General features: G+C 40.8%; 1 protein-coding gene across 1 annotated transcript in view; it reads right to left on the bottom strand.

Annotated features, from left to right (window-relative positions):
- Window positions 1-12,058, bottom strand: part of mthl1 (adhesion G-protein coupled receptor methuselah-like 1) — a 243,127-nt gene that overhangs the window by 219,329 nt on the left and 11,740 nt on the right. The window contains exon 3 of the mRNA XM_011502180.1: window positions 8,224-8,459. Coding sequence (XP_011500482.1) covers window positions 8,224-8,459 — 236 coding nt within the window. The remainder of the gene's footprint in view (window positions 1-8,223; window positions 8,460-12,058) is intronic.

Here is a 12,058-nt window from a genome sequence, read left to right as displayed (position 1 = left end):
GCAGCTGGCCAAAATGGACCAAGAAAATTAAGGGGATACGATCGCGATAGGAACTGGACGAGCAACCAGCAACCAAGGTGCTTCTTTGCCAGAAGCTCATCATAATCTCGATTCGGTGCCTCTGACGGCGATGTGCGATTTGAATATAATTGGGACTGCAGGAGTGTAGGATCGTAAGGATGCGATGCAAGGGAAATGACAACTGTCTCTGAGAGCACGTGTACTGCGCGAAAACGTCCTGCTGCATCCATAATGTCGTATGGTTGTGTTCACTATTTCATCGAATTATAAAGTAAACTAAGTTAGATATTGATTTAATTTATTTTCAACGAGCATTTTCATTCGCTGCGATAAGATGTCTGTTAATTTTGTACGAAAGCGTGCGTATAGATCAAAGATAAACACCCATAGCAATAGTAGGCAAGCGTACGTCAATTGCTCTTAATAGTCATACTCTATTCAACTCTATATCAAGCAAATAAGTAAACGAAATGAGTAATCTGAAAGGAAGAAAAAAAAACGTAGCAAATCCTCGAGCGATATTCATCTGGAATAAAAGGGCCGGAGGGACGAGAAAGGCGATTACGAGCCTAATGCTTCAATTCCTAATGTATACGCAAAATGTGTTAATGTTCACGTAACATTCGAGAGCAAAGCCGGCCGAATCGCGATTAAGTTAACATTCTAAAGCGTATAAATTATACTTTTCGGGAAAACAATTATGTTATTGAAAAATATTTTAAGAATATATATTAGCACGAATGAAAGGCAAAGGTTGGACTTTATTTTCCAGGCGCTCGTATAACAAACTTCCGACTGCTCTGACTGATGGGAATGACGATTAAATTTATGTCAGATACATTAGCCCTTACACGTAGACGACGCACACGGAAGAGCACTTTCACACGAGTGACAGAGGGTAGCTGAAAACTTTCCCTCATCTACGATTTCTTCTCTAATTTAATTCTATTTTCTGTAATTCAAATGCTTAATCCGTCTCGCACCACCCTTTATTTTGAGGAAATGGCGCGGAATTTTCCGCAATCAATCTTTCAATTAATGTGATACACATGAAATGCCACTGGCTTTGAGAGGATTTCTGAAGACACTTGAAGATGACGGCGATAAAGGAAGAATAATTCATCGTACTTATGCAGCACCGATGGTGCATCAATCGTAAGATTAAGGTCAGGCAATCATCGTTTCAGCATAATAATATAGCATAGCTCGGTATAAAATCTTTCTATGAAATCCAGAGCGCAACTTTCGCATGCCATACTATGATAATAATATGGAAAGAGCGTGTATCAGTTATTTTTTGAACCGGAGAAATCGGTTTTTCAATCGGCCAAGGGGATTTCATAGGAAAAGAGAGTCGAGTAAGCATCTTAAGCACCGATACCTCCCCGTCGTCGAATTCTCCCCCGGAAAAAGTCTCGGCTGTCCATCCCGAGTGTACCTCTTTAATCATTCTGCCCAGATGGGCAAGAGCCACATTATATGCTTCTCGGGCATTCAATAATGAGATACGTCTCAGACTATCTGCGCATGCGTACGGATAAGGGCAGAGCAGCGTCTATAGTGCGAATACCGCATTCTAAGGTACGCACACCGGGGCCTTGCTCGATGCTTTTTTCGCCCCGCGAACAATCAAGCGCGACTAAAGACTCTCCCCCTCGGTTTCTTTTGCCTCCACTTCTCCTTCTCGCTACTTTACTTTTTTCTTCGTTTTGTGTACTCCTTCAGTCTCGTATAAGTAATGAAATTGCCCATACGACAAGTTGCGCGTGTACGTGTACTCGTTTTAATTTGGCGATTGATTCGGAGAAGTTATTAAAGGACCCCAAGAGTGAGCGAGCCAGTGAGTAACTGCATGACAAAGAGGCACATGGGGGAGAGGAGGCGAGAGAGAGAGAGAGAGAGAGAGAGAGAGAGAGAGAGCGCGAAAAAGTGAGATTGAAGGAGGGAGGAAAGGAATTGAACGGCATTCCGTTCGACAGGGAGAATGGCTTAGTAAATCCGCTCAAAATGCGTATTGTCTTTATATCTCTTTATACTCTCCCTACTTATCTTCTGAGAATTCATTCTCAGAAACTTGCGGCAATTGTGTTTATATTTCGTACATGAGAATCTTAAATTATTCCAATTGTATCGTTTAAATTGATATATATTTGGCTTTTCTTAAAAATGAACTGTATAAGCTATTTTTCAAGTCTTTCAATTGCATCATTATTTTTACCTTATAATATTTCATTTGTTAATAAAAAAATTTTTTATTAATTATAACACTGCTACGACAACCACTTGAGTACAGTATTCACTTGCAAAATTTTCATGAAAGAAGTTATTTATAATTAATAAAAAACAGTGGAACCATTTCAGTGGCTAAATAATATAACACGATGATAAACACACTTTTACTTACAATTTAAAGAGAAAAAAAAACAATCGATTTTTTTACGGTCACGAGTTCTATAATGAAAAGAAAAAACAATAATCGATAAAATAACCGAAATTCAATTAAAAAAAATTCGTTGTACCTAAGATAATTATTTCCACAACGATCGCCGACTTCGTGGAGATATCGTCAGCGATCGCGTACTATGAACTTTATATATATCTAAGAAAAAAAAAAAAAAGAAAAAAAAAGGTACATTACACCGAAAAAAACTGAACAATCATCGACATGTACATTAGCAGATAATTGCCGTAAAACTGCAACGAACAAGGTAACTGGACCTCGTACGTACACCTTGCACGTGATTTTTGGACCACAACGCCATTCGTAAAGTTGTCGAGATAAGTCTTCCTCCTCCACCTTCCTCTACCCGCTGCCCGAGTCATGTTCGCAGAATGTGGAACGTCCGCTCGATCCCACTTTCTCCAGTGCCTTCATCTCCCACCACTCGCAACATCTTGTGTCCTACTCGACGGACTTTCCACCATTTGACTCGTCGATTAACATCTGCTGCGTTCACTCATCGTTGCCTCTTTTACACGTAGAAAGTAATTTCCTAGCCTCGTTATTAGAAGCGCACACTTACGTTGAGAATTCCCGTCGAGAGTCGATAATATGTGCACGAGCCGCACTTGCAAGCGTCATTTTAATTATGTTTCAAAGTGTTTTCAAATCGACGTAGAAGGTGGTTATTCAGGGCCCATTGTCGTACTCGGCTCGGTGTCGTCGAGTGACTAGAATTCATCTTATTAGCGTCGATGATTAATCAATTATTACGAGTTACGAGTAGTCTTGGCGAAGGAGTCAATGACGAGTCGGGATTTCGATGAAGCCAACGGGGCGTTGTTCTTTGCGAATATCAATCGAGCATTGGCAATATGGAGTGAAGTTTGATTCGGTGAGTAAGCGGTAACGATGCGCTCGTGTGCCACAGGAGTGACGGAGTGCAACGAGACCCCGGCGTCGCTTTTAAAAAGCAGGATGTTGTATAAACCAGCGAGTCGGTTTGAAAGTCTCGAGCAGACATTAATTTCTTCAATTTGAAATGGAAATTACCTTGTTAACGTGCTTTTACACAACATACGCGCGCTCACACGCACAAACAGACACAGAAAATCGCCCATAAGAAGCAATACCTTTGCTTTTTAGTGCCAGTTGGTAATTGACCGACGGAGTTTGGTTATAGAGGGGGATGGGAGAATTTTTGAGAAAAAGCAATGCCAAAGTTGACAATTGGCGTGCATTAATAATTGTGTGCCAACGCTGTTGAATTCCTCGATTATAAATATTCGATATTCATCGGGGGAAAGTCTTCGGCTGAATATGAACGTCGGGCGTCAAGCAGCATTATTAAGAAACCACGGCGGCCCTCTTAAATTTATAAAATACAACGGACGTGCCTTTTGCAACTCTCGCAGCGGAAGCTCCATTGGTCCATCCATCCGTAACTCCAAATGGCCTCGGCACCCTCGGCAAATGCGCTCTCTCGTCCATCCGAAGCGATGAATCAGCCACGATAAAAACATGAGAGAGCGGCTCCAGCATGGGTGCCTAACACACCAGAGTTCCCCTCCTCGGACGTTCTTAGTGGATGGGTCGGCGGCGCCCGGATGGGCAGCTTCAAGAGACCGTCGGAGAATTCGGGAAATCCCGTAGTGGACCGAGCGCGTTGCGACGCTTAATCGCCGCGGCTAATTGAATTCCGCGCACCGAGGGCTCGTGTTTTCGTGCCCCTCATTGCGCGCCCGTCGATCTACCGATGAGAGAGGAAGGGAGAGAGGGAGAGAGAGAGAGAGAGAGAGAGAGAGAGAGAGAGAGAGAGAGAGCGGATTACCCACCCGATTATCCGAATAATTAGCCCCGAGAGTGGAATCCGATGAATAGGGAAGCGATCGCTTCGGTCGGAAAATCGGGCGCGTGCTCGTCGCGTTCTCGACGTCCGGTTACTCGGCGCACGCCACTCCGTTTCGAGGAGCATTTCGATTATCGTTTCGATGCCACGTTCTGGTCGACCCTGACACGAGACGATGCCACGACCATGTCAGCTCACCTGTCGAAAATTGACGAATATTCAGGTTGTTGGGCTGCAAATGTGTTTGATTATCGTCAAGATCGTCAGGATCCGATCAAGAATTTTCGAGTCGAACGCACAGTTGTTACACTCAAACGACTATCGAGGACACAAATCAGATAAAAAATTGTAATTTCCAACTTGGCTTTCATGAAAGAAAATTTATCATCCCTAATTGTTGTTAATTCATCAGCGAAAAACATAAAAGTCAATGATTGTTATTTTGACCGTGCTTGTTTTGAGATTACTGACAATTACTATAAAGTCATTACCAAGTAATGACAAATGTATTTTTACTAAAGCTTATATTGCATTCTCGTATTTTATTGGTAGTTAATTGGTAATTAGTTGAATACTTGGTACAATTCTAGCGATCATTGAGTCAAATGATTTCTCGTCGATCGTTCGACACAGGTTAAAGGATAGCGAATATTCACGGGACGACAATAGCAAATAGCAAAAAATGTCTTGGCTTATCGAATCTTCGATCTCTGAAATTGCGTCAATCCAGACTATTATATTTGTACAATTGAAGGGTTATCGGCGGATATTAAAAAGTTGTGGGGAAGAGTTATTAAATATTGACTGATCTTGATATTGGACGGTGATGATATCGGATCCCTGTCTTCGAATTGCATATTAAAATGGTCGCTGCTTGTGCAAATCGTTCAACGACTCGAAAAGATAATTCGACTACGAATTCGCGAGAGAGCGTCGCCTAATGAACCATCAATCATTGCTCATTTTCAAATTATACCTGGAAATTTTTGTTATCTTTCACCTTAATCATCGATGGAATTAGCTTAAACTCAGCCTAAAAAAAAAACTTGCCCCTTTCACGCCTAATGATAAACATAATGTATTCATCAAATTATCATGCTATTTGATATATAGAAATAAAAATCATTAACGAAGTCTTGCCATTTTTATGACATTATAATATTACAAATTTTCTTAAATCGCTTCGATAATGGATTCCACAATGAGATCCGAACACATAGAACAACGATGTCGAATTCGTATTGTTTGTGAAGGTGTGCTTGGTTGTTTGAATAATAATGATTTTTTTTTTTTTTTGGTATAAGAATAGCTTGATCGCGGTATAAAAATTCCTCGCATTAAATTAAGATAATTGCCTACATTGATTAATGACGACGTATACGGCCGTAGCATACGGGTTTTCGGGCGACAACATGTATGGGAGGAGGACAGACAAATCGACGCTTTTCTTTATCTGGCCTCGTAATTTTTGAAATGTAGCCTCGGCTCGTAGAAAAATAATGGAGAAACATTGCCGGAGCAATAACTCGATGGACCATTGTAAAAAGAGTGACAGAGCGAGTGCGTCAAGTGGCAATAGACGTCGCACTATATAATCAGGACGGTGGATGGGAAAAGCGCGCGGCGATAGTTCATCAATGGCTCGTCCATTTTGACGTCGCGCGTTTCGTCGGCGCGAGTTTATCTCCTTGCTGCGAAAAGTTCTTAGTCCAGGATTAAGTGTCCACCCAAGGGCACAGCAGCAGCAGCAGCAGCAGCAGCAGCAGCAGGAGCAGCAGGCGGACGAGTATAGCCGCGGCTCGTAAAGCTTAAATTTCCATCGATCACAAATTGTTAAGCAAACTAATTACGTGAAACTGATGGGGGTGGGTCGATCCTTCGGTCTAAATTTGATACAAAAGCCCGAGATGGGAGACCGGTGACGGCAAGGGTGACGGCGACTCATCGGCGATGATGAGGAGAATGGAGGGGGCGGGAAGAGGAGGAGGAGGAGGAGGAGGAGGAGGAATTGTGGAAGGGGTAGGTGAAAAGAAACAATCTCGGAAGATTTATGAAGCCTCTTCAAGCTCGTTTTGCCAAGACTCGAAAGGCGCGCGACGGCCTCTCACTCGTTACTTTCGCGCAGTTGTGCGCGGCTCGGCAATCGGGTGATTTATTGCTTTCGTATTTTGTTATGGATCCGCGTCCTCTTCTTTTAGTTTGTAACCGTTTCTTCCTCTCCTCCCGTGGCCAGTCGCTCGATTGTTTCACCATCTTTCTCGCATGCTCGATCCCCCCAATCCCCCATCCCCCTCCCTCACTTTGCCAGCCTGCTCAACCATCCTTTATCATTCAGGCGCAACTTTTTTTTTTCTCCGAAGCTTCTTCTACTCCCTCTCCCGTACTTTACTTAGTCCGTTGAGCTTCTATCTATCTATCACTTACTTCTTGCCTTTGTAAGCTCCGATTATTAATGCGCTAGCTTTTTCGCTCGCCGAGTGCTTCTGTCTCGCCGCTCGCTGACTCCGAGATCAATGAAAAATCAGGGATTTGCCGGGGGGAATGGAGTTAGGGATGTTAAGGATGGTGGAGAAGACCTAATTCTTTATTATTACTTATCACAGTTTTAATTTAAAAGTTTCTTCTGTTTGAAATTTTTTTTAAAGCCCCTTAATTCTGATGATTGTTTGGAAAAGATGTGACATAAACAATAGTAACTAGTCGAGCCATATTGAAATTATTCTTTGTACTCGGATAAGAGCGAATACACAATAAAATTACGTGCAAGTTTAAAATTTAAATGCCAAAGACCTCGGTATGGCTATCATTTTCTTATTCCACTTATTCCTCAACATCATTATTATCATTAACGACGACTATCGTCGTCACCGTTGTTCACGTTCTTGCTACTGTTGCTGTAGTAGTAGTAGTAGTAGTTGTTGTTGTTGTTGTTGTTGTCATTGTTGTTGTTGTTGCTGTTGTTGATGCCGTCGTCGTCGTCGCTATAATTCTTTGATTATGATCATAAGATTACCCATAAATTATTGATCGATGGTTGATTTACTACGCATTCCTTTGAGATAATTTTGCGGTTTTCTTTGTTGCTTAAGAATCACCGAAAATGTCCTGAAATCTTATGAATTCGTTCCAGTAGACAAAAAGAGCCTATTACATTATTAATAATAATCTCCATTTGCGATTGTGAAGTGCACGACGTGGAAAGCCGCGCACGAGGTGAACAGGCTTATAATCGAGATGAAATGTATCCCTATTGGCTTATGCTAGCCGTCATAAACAATCCAAACTTGATTTAACGAGCCGTACATGTTAGACAGGGCTGTATTCTATAGACGGTGCGCGCACGCACACGCGCGCCCGCGCGCGAGCCATGAGGAAAAAATGCAATAAACGCGCAGTTGGTAATGGACTTGGCAGAAAGTCAAAGGGGCCGCCTCACTTCACATGCTTTTCCCTCTTCGGGCCTCGTGCGCGCGTAACTACACGTACGGGCGGAGATGCTCGCCAGGAGCAGCATATTCTCACTGCTGTGTGCGGCCGTCGTTTTTATGATTTTGCCCGAGTCTGCGAGAAAACTTTTCCCAATGCCTCGATTGGTCATCGCTTACAACTCCCCATGTAATGAAGTATCGAAAGTACGATACGGCCCTTGATGAGCTTCTTCTTGGGAGGTCAGCACCGGGGTTATCAATCGCTGGGATAATCTCAATGATCGTCACCGACCAATCCGAGGGAACTTAATTACGCACGACGGCGGCACGAGCTTGTTATATACGGAACGATTTTTGGATCCAGTCGAGGAAGGACGCTACAACGTAGCAGCGTTTGCACGTTATCGTGGCGCGAGCTCGACGGTCACGTGTCCGTATCTCGTGCGTCTGTCACTAGTGCGAGCAACGAAGATGGACGTACTCACCTAATGCACGGCAGAACTCGCCCTGCAACGAATTCCCGGCCAATTGTATGACGGCCATGGAGATGTCGCCAAGCATGAGGCAGGCGACGTGGTGCGTCTGACAGCGCCAGTGAAGGACGTGATGAGAGGCCGGTAGTAGCCAACCGGCGGCGAGGGTCGCTGCCAGGAAGATGGCGCTTATGATGAAGCCCACCGGGTAGAGGGTGAATCGGATATCTCGGGCCGGTAAACCAGATCTGAAAGTCAAAAAAGCACGGAGCGCAAATTACGACGAGTTTTTTTTTCTCTTTCTTCCACTCGCTCGACAACGAGACATTGGCATTGCATGGTTTTTTTTTTTTTTTAGCATTGCAAACACCAGCGCTTCGACACTTGAATCGTAGTTTAGTGTACAACCGATGCAGTGACCTGGATATTATTTTATTCCCTCTCCGTCGATGATTGTCTGTCGAGCAATGAAATTGGACTTTACCCTATTATCCGTAAACTATGAAAATAGGATTTAAAAGAGAAGGTAAGATGGGATTATGTTAGGCGATGCTGATAAATCTCTCTGAATAAAAATGATGGTCGCTATTTTTTTTTTTTTTTTTATAAACATAATAAACCTTTAAATTGCCGGTTCTCAAATATCGTAACATTGGAAATAGAGGCAATCTTAATAATGTCTAATTTGCAATTATTGTCATGGGAATGGAGGTAGGTTAGGATAATAGGTGTCGATGATATTTAATGTAAGAATTATCTGCTATTTAGTATTCGTTTCAAGAGATTTTGAAAAGATGTGGATAGGAAATTGCCACAATGTGCTAAGTACCCCACGTAGAATTCAATTAGAAAGTACTATCCGTACTACGATCGTAAATTTGTAATTTTAAATAATTGCATTTATAATAAATTACACTTCGTAACTATCGTCTTATAATATTAATACAGCCATACGGTATTGTGAGGATTAGTTTTCATCGATTTTATTAGTCAAATTAAAAAGCTGCTAAGAGCTTTGCATTAAAATTTACTAAAATTAATAATGTACATTAAGTAGACGAAACGCACACTCGATACTTAAAAGCATTAGAAAATTGACCGATATAACATCATTGCGAAAGATAATAAATTTGACACTGCACTTCAAATTAATTATCGATTTTTTAATCGAACGCTGTAAAAAAGTGTTCTGGATAATTTTAATTCATTGCATTGTATTAGTTTTATCCAAGAATTAAGATTAACATCAAAAGACGAAATAATAGCTACATTGTCAGAATTACATTCGAATTGAAAATTGAATTGAAATCCATTCGAAAATATTGAAATTTTGTCGACAAACCTGTAGTCATTAAAAGGTATTTGATCAGGATGATTAATAATATCGTGCACTACTAGTCAATAATCTAGAGAAAACAGAATGTAAATTTAAAGTGAAATATATTTAGAAAATAAGTAAATGTCCAATTTATCGATGTTTAGCTTCACTAGACTAGCTCATTTTACACTATCGTTACATTCGCAATAATGTTATTAATATTGTTAATAAATCGAAATGAATATTGGCTTCTCCATTACAGTATTACGAGTTTAATGGGAAATCCAAAGCAACAGTCGCGAATGCAAATTTAGTGACGCTAATTCATTATCTTTGATTTGCAATTTTAATCATTCTTATTCCTATTTAACAAATCCCATTATAATTGGACTCTTCCTATGGCGGCTTATAAGCATAAATTCCTCTGTATTCTTTTCTTGCTTGGTTTTTTTTTTTTTTTTTTTTTTTTTTGTTCAATATAAATTGAATGCTTTTGAAGATTCAGTATTCATTGTCACCTGCGTAATTTACATTAGACTTAAAGTCGCAAATTTCTTTTGTAAGTAAAATTATCAATGATTAAATGCTAGAATTACCTCGACTTTTCAATTAAAGCTATTCTAAAAGTAACATAAAAATTATTTGTCATTATATCCGTATAAAATACCTGCATTGGTAAATAAAGCACCGCATAGACACAAGTGTATGCCTGAATATATGCGCCTAAATAATAAAATGGCTTTTCATATTTTTAATACGTTTTTAGGTTCAGCAAGTTTCCACGACCTTAATAATTTTTAATTTATTGACCATATCATGTGATTAATAACATAATGTTTAACAGAGCAATTATAATTATTCAAATTTCACAATGCAATATTGTAATTGGTCAAAAATATAATATTATACGTTACAAAATGTATTATTGTATGATTAATAAAAATTTGCATTTATATTTATTAAAATGAAGATATACAAATAATATAAATTAATATATAAATATTAATTCGCATTGCGGCGTATTATAGTATTTATAATAACAATCGCAGCGAATGTACAATGTAATATTGCGTAATTGTAAAATGTGCATTCATTAGCGATATTTCTGTGCGTGACACTGATTTCTCATACAGTTGACATATAACGTTAAATATTTCAAATTTATCGTAATTCGAAATAGCAATAAAGCAACTATTATTTATTTATTAGCCTTAAGAAATTTTATGCTTCCCGACGCTTGACAAAGTCGACACAGGCACAACTTAGCACAATACCATCGTTACACATACATTACGCACAATCAATGAAATGCACATGACACGTAAATATTCATATTTGCCGTGTTACATAATTATCGCAATTGGTTTCGCAAGGTCTCGTAAGTAAGGTCGGGTAAGATCTCGGTAGCTCGCCTCTTGACCGATCGCGTGAAACGCGCGCAGTTGGCACAAGCGTGCAACGGTATCGTTTCTCTCCATTAATGAAGGACGGAGAATAATAATATTATGCGAGCAGGCCTTTGAGAAGCAAAGCGCCCAGCTTAGCTGGCAAATCGTCGGCCACGCCACAAGAATAAAAGCGCGCCGAGTCACGATTAAAATTATCAAGCTCGCCAGAATTTTAGAGCATTCTCATCGACACTCGATGAATAAATATCCGTCAGCACCCACGCCCCCGAAATGTATATTCGCGCAACGGTTTACATTATACTGCTTCCCCCGGCTTTCGGCCCGGGATGATTTCTGCCGCCGAGGAATTCGGTCTCGAATGCGCTTGGCAATCGGTGAAAGCCCGCTGCTAGTGGTCCGAGGAAGGTACGGACGGAGGTGAAAGCGATATTCCTCGATTGCTCGATACGCGCCGCTGCCACCGCTGCCACCGCTGCCACCGCTGCCACCGCTGCCACCGCCGCCGCCGACACGGACAAACCCGACACGTGTCTGGCTGCTTGGATTCTCCTCGAGAGTGTTAATACACGAATGACGTCAATGAAGCGCATCTGCTGCACTTTCCCTTCCATGCTTACCAGATAAGGATATTTTTCGAAAGTGTATTCTCCTACGGCGAGACAAGTGACTTGGCTATTTCGCGCTAACGCACATTTATCTGCCAAATTGAACACGTAGGCTGGCTTTCTCCCATGTGCCTGCCGCACGCACTTGTTAATTTAGGGGAATCAAGTGCACTGGTACTATCCCCGAGCGAATATTGCTTTCTACATGCTCCATTATGTTTCAATTTCATGGGCAACGCTCAAATTCTTTTTCCGGCCCCATTTGTTCGATACTTAATACAAGGATAATGTTGTTCAATATACGTGAGCGCAACTTGGTAATCCAAAAATAATATTACATTTACTATAACTGTAATTTGTATGATCTAGTCTTAAAAATTTGGAGATGTTGTAAAAATGAGTTTCTTATCACGCATTATATGCTCGAACGAGAAGGTCTGATATTTATACACGTTTCAGACGTTGTACACTTTTAATTTATTCATAGGAGAGGAGAGAGAGAGAGAGAGAGAGAG

The sequence above is a fragment of the Ceratosolen solmsi genome, unplaced genomic scaffold (genome assembly GCF_000503995.2).
Source record: "Ceratosolen solmsi marchali unplaced genomic scaffold, CerSol_1.0 scaffold31, whole genome shotgun sequence".
Classification (NCBI taxonomy): domain Eukaryota; kingdom Metazoa; phylum Arthropoda; class Insecta; order Hymenoptera; family Agaonidae; genus Ceratosolen; species Ceratosolen solmsi.
This window is presented reverse-complemented; position numbering and strand designations above follow the sequence as displayed.